Source organism: Gavialis gangeticus, unplaced genomic scaffold (assembly GCF_001723915.1).
Source record: "Gavialis gangeticus isolate Ggan-Ray unplaced genomic scaffold, GavGan_comp1, whole genome shotgun sequence".
In the NCBI taxonomy this organism is placed as follows: Eukaryota; Metazoa; Chordata; order Crocodylia; family Gavialidae; genus Gavialis; species Gavialis gangeticus.
Window position 1 is genome coordinate 9,993,379 of NW_017728980.1, and position 15,915 is coordinate 10,009,293.

The following is a 15,915-nucleotide window of genomic DNA, read 5'->3' on the forward strand; positions in this document are numbered from 1 at the left end:
CCTATGGCACAAAGGGTGGTATTTTAACTTGTCCACACTGGGTTCTTAGCCTTGCTTTTGGCTCTAACCTCACTTCACAGGACTCCCTCCCACCTCCAGCCTCTCTGTCACTGGCCGACCCATTCCCTTGCATCTCCCAAATAGCCTTCTTCTCACTCAGGAGCTGGACCCTTTCATCAGCAAAGGGGCTGTGTTGTGTACTCATTGCTCTTCTGTATCTTATTTTAGCCATGTCCCATATAAGCCCTGCCTGTTTCCCACTAAGTAGCAGGTTTAAGCTGCAAGGTGGCATGGAAAGTGCATTCAATTGATTGATGATCTTCCATAAATGCTCGCATTGGGCACTGGAGCAGGCTGATGCTTTAGGCCACTAATACACATACCTGGTGCCACCCCTTTCTCTCTTTGTATCTGTACTGTCTCAAAACCAATAATGCCCTGGACTTGCATGATGCTTTGAGGAACCTCAGCAATCCATGTGGCTGTTCTGTGTCTGCCCATGGTTTCCAGAGCTCCTGGTAGAAGTGAGGCTAAATTATGTTGTATATGAAGCCAGCATGTCAGTGCTGTCCTGCCACTGAAGCATGTCACAGGGAAAGGAAAATGTCCAATGGCCGAATGCAAACCTGGGTCCCTTTGCATTTTATTCCTCCCAGGCATCAGGCAGAAAGGAGGCCCTTGCCCTTTGAGCCACTTCTGTCCAGAAGGGACCAGCTTTCCATTTCCCTGCCTGGCAGGAACATACAACAACCTCACCCAACAAGCTGCATGTTTCCCTTGTGCTGCTGGTTACTACTGCCCTGAAAACACCACCAGCTACAGCGTATACCCCTGCCCACCTGGCTTCTACTGCCCCACAGGTGAGAACTGAGCCTTTGGCTTGAAACATTAGGGAACAGTCACGAGGTGCCATTGGCCAGGCAGAATATCCTTGTTCAAAAGGCAATGCTATGGCCTCTGGGAAATGAGCCGGCAGGTTTCAGTCCAGTCTCTGTGGGCAAAGGTCCAGGTCGTGCAGACTGCAAACACCTGGACCTCCCTCAACAGAGGTCCCAGGCACTCACTGGCCCATTGTGGGGTAGGATCAAGAGATACTGGGGCGGCAACATTTTAAATGATTCTTGCAGCAGCAGCTTAATGCAGGAAGTGTGCTCGAGTTGTGCAGCGCCCAGAAGGAGTTTTCTCTTCCTTTGTCTCTGTTTGCTTCTAAGGTACCAAGTTTGCCACCGAGTTCCCCTGCCCTCGGGGTTACTACAACCCTGACCCCATGACCCAGAGCTTGGATAGCTGCTTGCCCTGCCCTCCCGGGCACTACTGCAGGAAGGAGAACTTAACGGCTGTATCGGGGAAGTGTGATGCGGGTGAGTCTGGGCCACTTTGCCTCTATGTTGCCCCTGCTGTGCCCTCTGTGTGTGGGCAGAGGGAACAAGCATGTAGGGACTTGGCACTCACCCTCCCTTGGAAGTTGTCCGGCCATAGGCACATAGGCTCTGACAGCTTGTTCTCGGTGACACAGGGGTGTCTTCCTTACCCTGCATGGTTGGGATAGATATAAGTGAACTTTTGGGTATCACACCACCTTTCTCAGGCCTTATCTTGGACATATGTGAGAATTCAGGCCTTAGACTGTACCTCAGGGTACCAGGCGTGGAGAAGGCTTTCCTCTTAGGAAGGTCTTAAGGAAGTTTGCCCCATTTTTGTCAGTGTTTGGAAAGGGAGGAAACCATCCTTTCCAGCTACCCTAACACTTGCTCTTTGGGCTCTGGGGCTGGGTTTTCTATCATGCTCCTTGTGCTTTCAGGTTGGTTTTGTGTATCGGCCGCCTGGACCTCCCAGCCCTTCGACGTGGATAACTACACCAACTCCAACTGCCTCTGCCCAGCCACTGCCACTGGAGGGAAGTGCATGGCTGGTTTCTACTGCCCAGAGGGCAGCCCCGAACCCATTCCCTGCCCTCCTGGGTTGTACTGCAGTGCCTCAGGTTAGGACGCACCCCTCTGCGAGGGGCCGAGCTGGCACCGGGAGAGTCTGAAGATGAAAATTTTGGTGCAAATGTTAATTTTTGTTCTGCTGTTTCTGCACCCAAGTGAGCTCACCTAAACTTAAGCTGGAAGGCCAGGGGATGGAGGGTCTGTGCATGACTCACAAGGATCTTGACAAAGCCTCTAAGGTGGTTACTCAAGTGTGCAGCCTCAGAGGTCTCATTTTGGACACCCCCTGAAAGCTGATCCCTCCCATCCACAGCTCTGGGGTCTGACCGATGGGGTCTCCCTTCAGACTCCTTTATTCTCTGCTTCTGCTCAGGCTGGAAGAACAATAATAACAGCCTCTCTTTGCATTTCCCCTGCTGCTTTTTTTGTCCTCCCAGTGCTATTTTGGCAGGTTTGACATGAGCTGCTTTCAGCCTAATGCTTACTCACGAGCATAAATGTGCTCACAAGGTGGTGAGCCCTGGGGGCTGGCCTGGGCTCATGTGTGTGACAAGGGGCTCAGCTGCTCTCTTGTGATTCAAGCCCCATGGAAAGCTGTGAGGCCACTGTTTTGCAGGCTGCTGAGCCCTGTCTGCTCGCCCTGCTTCTGTATTGCTGCCACAGTGCCTTGAGCACCTTTGTGTCCGCTCTGTCTCCCAGGTCTGTCTGTCCCCAGTGGAGAATGTGCTGCTGGGTTTTATTGCACAGGAGGAGCAGCCTCTCCTAAACCAACTGATGGCGTCACCGGGAATATCTGCCCCCCAGGGACCTACTGCAGTAAGTATCAGGCTTGAGACAGGAACAGGAATTCCCTGGCACTGACTGCCTGAAATGTCAAAAGGGGAGGGTCACTCACTGGTTAGGATGAAGGACTGGAAGTCAGGAGACTTGGCTGCTATCCTTGGCTCAGCTTCCAGTTGTTGTGACCTTGCACAGGCCATTTCACTGCTCAGTGACTCAGTTGTCTCATCTGTAGAATGGGGCTGGCACTTTGTTGTAAAGCACTCTGGGTCTGAGAGTGAGAAGTCCTGCAGAAGAGCCTGACTTGGTTATTTCCTTGTCAATCTGTGCTTGTGTAGCTCTGGTTTTCCTATGTGCCACTGCCTTTCTGTTGTCCCAGGGTCAGTGTCTCAGGTTTTTCCTTTCTCTTACCAGTTCCTGGCTCAGCGATGCCAATGCTTTGCCCAGCTGGCACTTTTTGCGGCCTCCAGGGGCAGAGTATGGTGTCTGAGTGCCAGCCTTGCCTCTCTGGATTCTACTGTGCGGTGTCTGGACTCAGTGCTCCCAGCGGACAGTGCTGGGAAGGTAAGGCCTGTGGGAGCAAACTGCAGCTGTGGGTATAGGGCTGAATGACTCGAGTGCCAGAGGGAAGAGCAAGAGGCTTAGGATGAAGGTGAGGACGCGTGCATATGTTTGTGCGTGCGTGTCCATGAGGACATAGGAAATGCAGGGCTGTGACTCACTGATCTCATGGCGATAAAGGCAGTTAATAATGGTGGGCCATTCTGAGAGCTCCTTCCCTCTAAATGAACAGGCAGAAACTAAAGTTGCTTTCTAGCGTTCTGTGTCCAGCTGTCTTTCCCCCGCCCTGTTATGATGCATCTTTCCCTTCCCCTTACCTAGTCATGGGAGGATGCGGTCCTGTGAACTGTCACCACCTGCTTCGTACGCTTGTTCTACCTATCCTGTTATCTGGAGTAGCCTCTGTTCTGGTCCTGACTGGGAGCAGCGCTGAGACACTTAGCACTTCTGTGGTCCTTTAAGATGTGCTAACGTTAACAGAAGACTTCTGAAGCTTAAAAAAGAAAGCTGCTGCATGCTGTTAGCATCCCTCTGGGAAATGCAGCAATGGGTGGCATGGCACAGTGACAGGCGGGGAGGGCATAATGTATTCTCAGCTTCTGATGGGACTTTGCTGCTGGAAGCAGGGAGGATTAGCTGGCTCTCGCCCAGAGTGCTCTCTTGGCCATCAGAGACTCATGGTCTGGAGATCAAGTGGCAGTGACATCCCTTTATGTGCGTGCATTAATTGGAAAACTATTAGTCTGCCTGTCCCAGCAGGGGCACAATTGAGACCAATCATTATTAAAGGTCAGAGATAGATCTGTTCCTTGAGTCATCTCTTGTAAGCCTTGAAGGCCTGTGAGAGCCTGCTGGGATTCTCATCTCTTAATGAGCTGCTGCTTTGCAGCAAGTATCTCCCAGTGGCTGGTTTGGCTTTTCTTCCTCTGCTTACCCCTCAGGCTATTACTGTGACAGCAGCCAAGGGCCCATCAGCAACGTCACCCTTTACCCATGTCCACAAGGCTTCTACTGCCCACCAGGCACACAGAAGGCCACTCAGCATAGCTGCCCGCCAGGTACCTTTGGACCGAGGCAGAGACTGAAGAGTATGGACGAATGTCAAGGATGCCCACCAGGAAAATACTGCGCGTTACCTGGACTTGCAGCCCCAACAGGTGTGTTGTCACTTGCCCCGGGCAGTGCAGTTCTTTATTTTTAATGACGCATCTTGCTGGCTGATGAACAGAGCAAAGGACTGTGTGTCAGGACTCCTGGGCTTCGTTCTGAGCTCTGGCACTGACTTGCTTGGTGACTTTGACTGCGTGTCTTCCCTGCTCAGTGCCTCAGATTTGCCATGTGAAAATTGTGGGTCACATCCACTTTTGTAAAGTGCTCCCAGGTTCTTGGGTGCAACAAAGAAATGACTTGTCTGCTCCTTTCCTCATTCAAGAGGAAAGCAAGGGTCCTTTCAATAAGCACTGGCTGGAGGAGCTAGATACAAGACATAGGAATGTGAACTTCCTTGGCTGGTTGCTACCCAATTTCACAACTGTTTGGTGATCTGGTTGAAATTAGTTCATCATTGCAGTCCAGTTGCAAATAAACTGGTGTGTGCATAGTAAGACGGGCCTTTTCATTCTTACTTTCAACAGAGAAAGGAAGAATGAAAGACAATCCCAAAACTGCTCAGTTTGCCTATTGAGGGCAACCTCAGGAAGTCAGGACTGCTCCAGGTTGTCCTGAATCTGTATGAAGGCTGCAGTTCAGCAAAGCACATGGTTAAATCCATATCTGTTTAGCATTTAAGCATGTGCTAGGTTGCATCAAGTGAGTACCTAAGATGGCATGTGCTGAAATACCCGGCTGAGTTGTAGCCAAACCAGGGGCACCCCGTCCAACCCCTGCCAGTAGTACTCTATTCCCCAGCATTTGAAGTGACTCCACTGTGTGAAACACTCATAGCAAAGTTAGACAGTCAGTTTGTGCAGTGACTACATCTGTGCCTCGCAATATGGCCTGTGGGTCTGTATCTGGGGGCTTATATTGAAATCCCTGTTATTTTCATTAGGTTTTATGTTGAACTGTTCATATGCATCCTGTCTTCCAGGGGACTGTTCTGAAGGATTCTGGTGCAAAGGTGGTGCCCAAGTCAAAGACCCAGTCGATGGAGAGTCAGGGCTCCCCTGTCCTCCGGGGCGTTACTGTCTAGCAGGTACAGTGACCTAAACACAGTTCTTCAAACTTCCCGTGAAGCATGAGACGGGGTTCACTCACTTTATTGCCAGCAGTGAAAGTCTGGAATCACAGCTCTCCCAGTGCTCCTTACACCCCACCCCCCCAGCTCTGCCTTTGGCTGGGAACATCTGTTCCTCTATAACCCGTGCTTCTCTGCTGTCCCGTAGGGTCTCTCTGCAGATTTCAGCTGGGGAGGCTGTTTGATGATCACTCTCTTTCCAAGTCAGGCTTAGTTAGTCAATCCAGTGTTCATGACCAGTTCACTGCACCCCAGTACAGTACTGGGTGGTCTGCTTCCTCCTCATGTCAGTACTCAGTGGACACTGAAGCATTTTTTTTTTTGCCAGGAACACCCATTCCACTTCTTTGCCCTCATGGTACTTGGTCCAGCAGCAAAGGCAACAAGAATCTGCAGGACTGCCAGCCATGTTCTGGGGGTCATTACTGCAATGGCACTGGGCTAGTAGCCCCATCAGGATACTGCAGCCCTGGGTAAGTACAGCAGGGAGCACATTTCTCTTCTGCATTCACAGTGGGAGTCAGCGATACTTTTCTCCTGGAATAAGACCCAAGGTTGGGATGCAGGAGGAGGGTGATCTGAATCACTGCCTGGCTGGCACTTCTGGGGGATAAAATCAGTGAACTGAACTGCAAAGTCAATAAAAATGGTTCCTTTAGTGTTTTGATTTCAGGCATTCACAATATTTTTTTTGAAATAAAATTGAAATGAATTTTTTTTGGGGGGGAGGGGGGAGTTTGCTTAGAATTAAAAACCCCAAATGCAACACCTTGGAAATGCTGAAGTCAAACTGCTTTGTTTGCATTTTTTTTAATGCTCAAAAATCCAGTGACACTGAGACAAAGTCATGAAATATGTCAGTGATGCTAAATACAATAAATACGAAAAGAGTTGTTATAAAGAGGAAGGCGATCAATTGTTCTTTGTGTCCACAGGGGACAGGGCAAGAAGTAATGCCTTAAATTGCAAGAAAAGAGATTTGGGTTAGAGAGGAGGAGGATTTTTTAAACATGAGAGTGGTTAAGTGCTGGAACAGATTGCCTAGAGAGCTTATAGACTCTCTGTCCTTGGAAGCTTTCAAGTATAAGTTAGACAAGCTATTGTCTGGGATGGTTTAAGCCAGGCTTGTCCTGTTTTGAGCAGGCAGTTGGATTAGATGTGACATCCTGAGGTCCCTCCCAACCCTATTTTACCTATTCTTAACCTGTCTTTTTTGGCCAAAGAAAGTTCCACTGGAAAACATTTGCTCCACTCGTGGTGGGACCCCCTGCACTTTAGTGGGAGCTAAGATGTGAATAGCCCACAGTTCCTCTCCTGGAGGGGACCTTGCTCTCTTGGGCCCAGAATAAGAGGAGATTTATTTCAGTGGTTAATATGTCTCAGTTTCTAATATTTTTGCTGCTGCAACTCCAGGTTTTATTGCATCTCTGGGGCTCAAACCCCAACACCCACCGATGCCTTCTCGGGAGCCCCGTGCCCTGTGGGACACTACTGTCCCCTAGGAACCGAGAGTCCCATCCCATGCCCGCCTGGTTCCTACATGCCCCAGACCCATGGCAAAGAGTGCTACGAGTGTCCAGAGGGGAAGTACTGTGTCCCTGGTCAGGAGCCTCAGTCATGCCCCAAAGGTGAGTTGTGTTTCCACTGCATGTCCGGTTTGTCCCAATCTTTCTAAAGAATCCACTTAAGCTCCTGGTTTTCGGGGAGGCTTTTGGGTCGCAGAAATTCAACTGGGGTGTATTCCTGCTTCTGTTCATGCAGGGTCCAAAGAGTTTAGCCCAAATGTCCCTGGTGAGTCTGTCAAACTCCTATTGCTGCCACATCGAACCCTGATGCTTCCCATTGCTGAGACACTGTTTACTGATAATTTCCAGAGCTTCCCCTTCTAACCTATACACCCATCTGTGCTTGCCTTTCAGGCTACTACTGCCCGAGAGGAACAGGTCTAGACTGGTGGCCTTGTCCCCGAGGGACTTACAGCCCTGAGCAAGGCCTGGAGAGCAGCGCTGGCTGCAGACTGTGCGATGGAGGGAAGTTCTGCTCTCACCGTAACGCGACAAACGTGGCTGGAGAGTGCTGGGAGGGTTTCTACTGCACCAAGGGGTCAGACCGGCCCAACCCACATACCAGGTTCCAAGGTGCTGCCTTTTCCTTAAGCAATGTGGGGTGGGTCCTGTACATGTTTGGTTAGCTGTTCAGTGGTGACGCCCACGTCTGAGTTGAGCCCTGACCAAATTTCTTTATGGCTCCTGACCCTGATTTTTTTAGAATTCCTCTTTTGCCCTAAGTCCAAAGTCCCTTTCCTTCCTTGAAGCCAAGCAATGTGAACTACAGGTAAGAAACTCAGCATCTCACCCAGGTTCTTATCCAGCAGCAGAGAGGAAGAGACAGGAGGTCAAGGCTTCTGGATTTACTGCCCTGGCTCTGGGTTCAAGTCTTGCCTCTCAGTCCCAATGATTAGACTTATATTCCTAGGTGTCTAGAAGTGGAACTCATGTCTCCTGCATCATAGTGCCACGTGATCATCATTAGCTCTATTGTCCTCCCTCCCCGAGCTGGAGACAAAGGGTTTGGATTCTCAGCCTTGCCTTCTTTTCCAGCCAGTAGGCCACAATGGTGCCCCTTGCATGGTCTCTCGAGTTCAAACTTTTGTCTTAGATGAGAATTGTGAGCAGTCTCTGGAGGACTTGCTGCTGTCTTGGCCAGAGTGTGACTATTTTAAGAGCCACAAGAGCAATTTGTATTAATTTCCAGATCGCTTTTTGATGAACTGAACACCTATCTCACCTGTTGTTTGCAGGTCAGGCTGGCCCCTGCCCTCCAGGCCACTACTGTCCTAGGGGCACTGCTGTCCCTGAGCCGTGTCCTGTGGGAACCTTCAGCACAAGGATTAAGCTGAGCTCAGAGGTAGGAGAATATGGAGGGTCAAACTAGTAAAGTGGTGGTTGTGTGCTATGAAGCATCATTCTCCGTGGCGAGCAACTGGCCCTGAGCAGGGAGGCAAAGACCCAGTTTTAACGCTTCCTTGGAAAAGCCCTGAAAAAATACTAGTACTTCTCATGTATGAAGCCTTTGGCATTGGGGACTCCCAAAGCACCTCACTAAGCTTCTCTGCATCCCTTGGAGAGGGGCTATAACTTGCCAAAAGTCTCATGGTTAGTTGGTGGCTGAGCCGTGATTCACCTCTGTCCAGAGTGACCTCTGGAAGTTGTCTCATTGATTTCCTACAGGCGCATTGCTCACCGTGTCTTCCTGGACATTACTGCAACTCCACCGGGCTCCTGGTCCCTACAGGGCAATGTGCCGAGGGATTCTACTGCACCCTGGGGTCCACCCTTCCCGCCGTGCCAGCCATGGACAAGACTGGAGGCCCCTGTCCCACAGGTAGATTATTAACTGCTCTGATTAAAGTAATCGGGGATCTTTGGCCAATCTTGTTGAGTAAGACTCATCTGAACAAATTGCATGTTTGTTCAAGCACTGTGCTATCGGGCCCAGAGGAGAGCGTCCTGCAGGCATCAGGGAGCCCTGAGCCACTGCAGCACTTTGAGTTTCTTTAAAACTTTGGGGGGGTTCTGCATTGCCTGTTCCAAGATATGGAGTCTTGAATAGATTTACCTCCTTATCCTGACCACAGGAGGGTCCTCTTGATTCTGATCTGTTCTTTCTTTTTCAGGATATTTTTGCCCTAGGGGCACAGCTACACCCCTGCCTTGCCCAGCAGGGTCATATAATCCTTCAGAAAGGCAAGCCAGCTGCCTCCCCTGCACTAAAGGGTAAGAACAAGACAGAGAACTCATTATTGTCTGAAGTACGAACAAAGAGCTATTGCCTAATTCTCGTTTCCAGCCATCATTCAGCAGGGCAGTATGTCGCAGACATAATCACTTCATCTTCCACTGGAGAGCACCCATGTCTGAGATGCAGCCTAGCAACTTAAACAGCTGCTTAGCAGTCGAAAAGGACAGGAAATGAGATGAGCTCCCAAACCCAGCCGCAGTTCTGGAGGTGGAGGGAGCTAGAGTTTAAAACAGAATCACCTGTGCCATCACAATTAGGGCACCTCACACCTTTAGTATGAGGCAAATGCTGCTGACTTATGTAGATATGTGTCCCTATGCATGCCCTTATATAGATACGCGTCCCTATATGCATGAGCAGGCCTGAGTCATAGTCCATCCCATACAGTGCAGCAGGCTCACAAAGATGAGCCATCCCCTCTGCTGTGTTGTCAGTGTCCTTGTGAACCTGGCATTAGCCAGGGAGGTTTCGTATTCCTTCCCCTACTCTTTCTCTTATGGATGCAGGTTCTTTTGTCTGAAGAATTCTTCTTCCCTCGAGAGGAATGAATGTCCAGCTGGTCATTTTTGCCCCCTGGGTACTGCTTCTGCAACTCAGTTCCCATGCCCCCGAGGGACCTATAACCCACAGACTGGAAGCAGCCACATATCTCACTGCATCCCTTGTGATCCAGGTAGAAACAGCGCATTGGCATCATGGGAACACTGTGTGCAAATGACTTTCAAATATTCCTAAGCTTCAGCAGAAACTGGAGTGACTCAGGCAATTAATATCAGGCTACGAAGCCTTTCATCACCAGGCTGCTCATTTCATTTTGAGCTACACGCAGCAGCCTGGAGAATTAAGGGCAGTCAGATTCCTGGCCCCTACCCATAAAGATGAGATCAGCCCCTGTGTCTGCCTGTTCTGGAGTCCTGTCTCCAAAATGAACCAATGCCCAATATTTTTGGACGGAAAATTATTCCACTGCCTATGGTGCTCCTTCCCTTGAAATGCTGTGACATGAAAGAAGGTAGTTCTCCATGATCCTGCAGTCAGTTTATGCAACATTGCATGTGTGTATATGCAACACTGCATGCGTGTGTGTGTGTGTGTCTGTGCGTATGTGTGCACACTGCTTTACAGGCCTAGAAAAAAACCCAAAGAGCCTGTGTTAGAGAACCTGCAGGCTCAGAGATCAGCTGATTGCCAGATCAACTCTGCAGGTTGCCTTATGGCCTGAATCAGAGCTGTGCACTTTGTAAGCAGCCAAGGGCTGCACCAATGCAAGCCCCAGGCCTCCTGGGCATGCAAGCACTTTCCCCCTTGCTGCACCACACATGTGCCCTGGCATTTCAGACCCACCTTCAGCCCGCCAGCTCTAGGCTCTCCCCCACTGCACTGCACAGTGCTGCTGCCCTGGGCCATGGGCTCCCCCAGAGCCAGATGTTATGCCATGATACTCGGCCTCATTTTGCCCCCCTGAGGGGGAGGGGGGAGGGGGAGCCCAGAAGTCCTGGCTGCTATTGCAACTGGAGCAATAACAGGAGTGGCAGCTGGGTAGGAAGTTGGATAGCCCTGGCCTAAATCACGAGGACTGATCACCCTTTGGACGTCACCTCAATGTAGCATTCCTCTGGTTCATGCAAGTACCCAGCCCTGTCTTTGAAATGCCTCTTCCTGTTGCTTCTTTTGCTACTGATTTTGTTGCCTTGCTCTTCCAGGGCACTACTGTGCATTAGCAGGACAGTCACATGTGACGGGGCCCTGTTCAGCTGGATACTACTGCAGCGCAGGGGGCTCCACCTCAACCCCTGCTGATGGCCTGGTGGGGAATGTGTGTCCCAAAGGAAATTATTGCCCTATGGGGTCTGTCCTGCCACGACCATGTCCCCTCAGCTACTACAGCAACTCTACGGGCAACATGCAGATTGAAGACTGCCTCCTGTGTGATGCAGGTACAATACAGTAAGGGGAGACCAGTGAAAACCTAACCAGACTTGAGCACTAATGGAGACTGAGTGTCATTAGAGTCTGCAACACTGGAAGACAGCTCTTTCAGGGCTTCCATCAGTTAAATGGACAGCAGAAAGGCTAAACCTCCAGCTCCGCTCCTTCAGAGGAGACCTTCCCAGGGAAGCGCTCACTCCTTCAGCAGAGTGGGAGCCTGCCTCCCTCCCCGTCTCTCAGTGTGGTTGGGTTGGAGGGTGGCAGGGCAGCAATGAGCAGTGCCCCCTCTCCGCGTGCCATGCATGTCCTGTGTTCAAGCATTTCTGAGTAGTGGGAAGCTCTGTAACAAGACTGTGGGTGAAAGCCCAGGCCTCTCAGTTGCACGGATTTACTCCTCAGTTTTCATATGGATGCTCTTTCACTTCCAGGGTACTTCTGCAACAGGACCGGGCTCTTGTCCCCCGCGGGTCTCTGTGGAGCTGGATTCTACTGCAGTGGAGGAGCTGTTTCCCCTCAATCGCCCATGGTAAGTGGTGTCCATGAGGGGAAATACTTTGCAGCTTGGAACTGTGGATATCTGATTTTCTATCCCTGTTTGACAAGCCTGCCTGTGACCTCTAGGGCATCTCAGGGGAGCTTGCCTCAGCCCCTTAGTCTCTACTTGAAGCTGTCTCCCCTCGATCTGTCTTTGGTAGCAGCCCTTTATTCTGTTACCGCCACAGCTGGGCCCAGGTGCTTTCTCAAATGCAGTTGTATGAGGGCAAGAATTGTATCCTAGGTCACATTTTCTCTGCACTTCTTAGTGAGTTCCCTTCCCTATCTGATGCATCTAGTCTTTGAAGGTGAAGTGATGTAGAGACACCAAAACATAAATACCCTCCTCTCTGCTCTGCAAAACATGTCCCAAGCAGTTGAGCCTACGTGTGTTCATGCCGCCTCCCTCACATTTGTCCACTCAATGCTCGCTGGACAGATAAGTGGATGACCATTTCACTGGACCATCCACATTGTGTAGATGATGTAGAAGTGATTCACCTACCACAGGAAAGCACTTACGTCTGGGACAGAAGTCATCACCCTCTTAAGAATGAACAACGGCATAAGTCAAGAAGGATGCCACATCTGATAAGAATCACGGAGGCCAGTAAATTAGGATATGGCCCAGATTACTGGCTTTATTCACTCTTTTCTTACCCAAAATATCAGGGGAATCTTAAAGACTGCTTGTGCTGGCTCACAAAGGCAGGTAGTGCTGTTTCTCAAGTTATCAGCATCAGGTCTGCGACAAAGCCAATTTTTTCCTTACGGTGCCCTAGTACTGACTCTGCTTATCTTGGGAGACAGGATGAGCATGCAGCCCAAAGACCTGGCCGAAGTGAAGACGATGCTTTCGTATCCTGATCGTTTTGTCTGTCTTGCCATTAGGATCTGGTGTATTACTGCTGCAAGATGTGCTTATTGTAAGGCTATAGGTGAATGGGCAGACGGTGGCTGCAGTGGGAACATCTTCTGTAACGATAACACTTTGTCCTCGCAGACGACGAGCAGTGGGGGGCCATGCCCACCAGGACACTACTGCGTGGTGGGCAGCAGCAGAGCTCAGCCTTGCCCTGCAGGGAGCTACAGCCCTTTCTGGGGCATGGCACAGTGCTTCAAATGCCCAGAAGGCTTTTACTGTAAGGCTGGTTCCTCTAATTACACAGCCTGTCCCACAGGTGAGTCCAGAGGCAGTCCCATCCCACCCTGGGGAACGTGGGGAAACAGGGTCATCAGGACCCGGGCAGTGCTGTGTGAAGCAGGGTGCCTGGTGGACAGGGTCCTAGGCTGGGGCTCAAGACAATTAGTGCTCTGTTACCATCTCTGGCAGTGACAGACAGGGTGATCTTAGGCCTGTTGCTTTGTCTCTCTGTGCCTCAGTTTCCTCCCTTTAAAATAGGAGTGATGATGTTACAGCACTTTGAGATCTATGGGTGAAAAGTTCTGTCTAAGAGCCAGGTACCATCCTGCTACTCAGCACTAAGGTAAAGAGCAAGCAGTGTCTCTGAATGGATCCAACCTGGCTGGAGGTTCTGCCATACTGGAAATCACCCCACGGACTGGGCTGGAAATCCTGGAATCTGGCTTTTTGGGGAAAGCGGCAGATGGGACCTTTATGCCCCGGCTAAAAATGTGAAGGGGATCTCCGTAAGCCTCTCTCAACCTTTAGGATGGCTCTCTTTTCCCTTGTAGGACATTACTGTCCAAAGAATACAGAGTTTGGCACGCAGTTCCCTTGTCCACGCGGAACCTACAGTGACGCCTTCAGCATCTGGGAAGCCTCCAAGTGCCAGCTGTGCCCCCCTGGAAAGGTCTGCTCCAAGCCGGGCTTGACGAGTCCAGACGCACTGTGCACGCCTGGATGGTTTTGCCCACCTGGATCCACATCAACCAAGCCAGTATTCCCAGGAAGTTTCCCTGGTACTGAGGGGAGCCGGGGGTTGTGCTGATGATCATTAAAAGCAGTATTATTACCCTAGGTATCATAGGGACCTGGCTGCAATCAAGGCCTGCCATTGAGAGGTCACTTCCCCCATGGCAGGATGGGTGGGAAGAGGCTGGGCAGGTCCTTTGGGGTGGGTGCTGTCATCCTCAGGTGCTGCACACCATGTGCCCTGAGAGGCTGGGATGTGGCAGCTGGACTCTGATGGTTGCCTCTGCTTCTCCCTGAGTGTCTATCTCTTGTATTAGCAGGGGCAGGTGCTGCAGCTTCTGGATCTCTCGGGCTGTGCCAAGCTGGAACGTTTTGTCCGGGGGGGTCAGCCATCCCTATTCCCTGCGCTCCAGGTAGGGTCTTGGTTTTTCTCTTTTCCAGATCCCTTTGACTGTCCCAGTCCTGTGCTCTGACCGCTAGACCACCACCCTGTCCTGTTGACCATAGCTTCCATGGGCTCTGGGCTGTGACAGTACTGCATCTCCAGCGCTCTGTGGCGGTCGTGCTGCCGTGCAGCCAGAGGGACACGAGTGCTGAACGACGGTGTCCCTTCTGCTCCTTGCTGCAGGGTGGTACTGTGCCTCTCCAGAGCTGGCGGCTCCCTCTGGTCCCTGTGATGCTGGCTTCTACTGCACAGGGGGCTCCACATTGCCCAACCCCACGGATGGAGCAGTGGGCAACATTTGTCCTCGAGGCCACTTCTGTCCTCAGGGGAGTTCATCTCCCTCTCCATGTCCCCCAGGTAGGTCTGACAGCCGGTGCCTGGCATCTTTCTTTGCCCTGCTCAGTGCTGTGTGAGATGCCTGAGACTGTTGTTCTGCAGGGCTTGCCTGTGCGGTGCTGAAGCCTGCCCGGGCAGTGCCTGAGAAGCAACGTCTGTGAGCACAAAGCCGTCACTTCCAGGCTGACGCCGCTGTGGGAGGAGCAGTAACTGCAGTGCTGGCATTGTGGCCTGGTCCTGTGGCCTAGATACTGCCAGGCTGATCAGGGAGGTGGAGGGGAGGCACTGGGGGAAAAGGTCATGAAGCAGCAGTGAGTGGCACACGTTTCAAAGCCTCTGCTCCCTCCCGGGGAACAGAGACCTGGCCTTTTGTGCTTGAACTGAGAAGAGAGTTAGGGCTCCACTGAGAGAGGTTTTCTGGGTGGTTTATTTTACTGATTTGGGCCTGGGGGTGTTTTTAAGCCTGTGTTTCCCCTGCATAGGTAGGACCAGAATAGAGAAGCGCTCCTTCTCAGCAAGCATCCATCCCCCAACTTCTGCAGCATCTTGCTGTAGAAAAGGTTGGGACTGCCGTAGCCACAAGCTTTCCCCCAGCCACTGGCCCTCGCAGGCTCTTGCGGTGGGAGAGCAGGGGACTGCATGCTCTGTTCCTGTCTACCCCGTACGCTCTCGTCATCCCCTTCAGCACCTCCTGAGGGATGAGGCTGGGACTGGTGCAGCTCAGGGCTTTTTCTGTAGTTGGCCTGTGCTTTTCCCCACGGGATGCTGGGAGAATGCTACATTTTTTTTTCTTTTTTGTCTCCTGCAGGCTCTTTTTTGGCCCAACGTGGTGGCCAGTCCGCCCAAGATTGCCAGCTCTGTTTGGCAGGCTGGTTCTGCTCTCTCCAAGGCCAGAGCTCACCAGAGGGATTGTGTAAAGAAGGATGGTTTTGCCCACCGGGGTCTGTGTCAGGCCGGAGTCCAGGTAGGAAAGTTCTCAAATGGTTTGTTTTCTATGGGATGATCCAAAAGCAGCAGGAGGAGAGATGCTCTAAAGTTGCCATCCACATACAGTCTTCTGGCTTTGCAGCCAAGAGGTTCATATTATGTGTAAAGATGGAAAGAGCATGTAGATCAAATAGCTAAGAGCTTCCAGAATTTTTTTCCCCCTGAGTAACCCATAATATTTTTAACAGATACCAGCATTTTAGCTGCATGCAGGTAACACCTGCCAAAACACCCTGAGAAGAGGCTCTGGTACTTCCAGTCCTGTTGGAAGCGAGGACTATCAGCATCGTGCAAGACGATGTCTATTCCTTAGCAATTTTCCACCCAGTTTCAAGGACCTTGGAGCTTTGGCCGGTCTGGCTGAGGATTAGGGAAGTCTCTAAATTTGGGTGGGAAGTGCCTTTTCTTCCCATACACACAAAAAAAAGTCAGAATTGAAGAAAGGTTGAAAAGTTTCTTCAAAACATTTAGCCTTTGTTCCCCCCCCCGCCCCCCCCCC

The 15,915-nt window shown here is 51.1% G+C and overlaps 2 protein-coding genes across 2 annotated transcripts in view; both read left to right on the plus strand.

Moving 5' to 3' along the window:
- Window positions 1-10,044, plus strand: part of LOC109291418 (multiple epidermal growth factor-like domains protein 11) — a 15,701-nt gene extending 5,657 nt beyond the window's left edge. Inside the window, exons 2-15 of the mRNA XM_019508439.1 lie at window positions 657-860; window positions 1,212-1,361; window positions 1,802-1,981; window positions 2,631-2,747; window positions 3,126-3,275; window positions 4,214-4,429; window positions 5,362-5,466; window positions 5,837-5,981; window positions 6,922-7,136; window positions 7,428-7,646; window positions 8,309-8,415; window positions 8,739-8,892; window positions 9,185-9,284; window positions 9,816-10,044. Of these exons, the coding sequence (XP_019363984.1) occupies window positions 657-860; window positions 1,212-1,361; window positions 1,802-1,981; window positions 2,631-2,747; window positions 3,126-3,275; window positions 4,214-4,429; window positions 5,362-5,466; window positions 5,837-5,981; window positions 6,922-7,136; window positions 7,428-7,646; window positions 8,309-8,415; window positions 8,739-8,892; window positions 9,185-9,284; window positions 9,816-10,044 (2,291 nt within the window). The remainder of the gene's footprint in view (window positions 1-656; window positions 861-1,211; window positions 1,362-1,801; window positions 1,982-2,630; window positions 2,748-3,125; window positions 3,276-4,213; window positions 4,430-5,361; window positions 5,467-5,836; window positions 5,982-6,921; window positions 7,137-7,427; window positions 7,647-8,308; window positions 8,416-8,738; window positions 8,893-9,184; window positions 9,285-9,815) is intronic.
- A 2,741-nt stretch (window positions 10,045-12,785) lies between these two features.
- LOC109291425 (delta-like protein 3) overlaps window positions 12,786-15,915 on the plus strand; it is a 3,513-nt gene continuing 383 nt past the window's right edge. Inside the window, exons 1-5 of the mRNA XM_019508451.1 lie at window positions 12,786-12,953; window positions 13,468-13,695; window positions 13,966-14,061; window positions 14,277-14,450; window positions 15,238-15,393. Coding sequence (XP_019363996.1) covers window positions 12,878-12,953; window positions 13,468-13,695; window positions 13,966-14,061; window positions 14,277-14,450; window positions 15,238-15,393 — 730 coding nt within the window. The 5' untranslated portion in view covers window positions 12,786-12,877. The remainder of the gene's footprint in view (window positions 12,954-13,467; window positions 13,696-13,965; window positions 14,062-14,276; window positions 14,451-15,237; window positions 15,394-15,915) is intronic.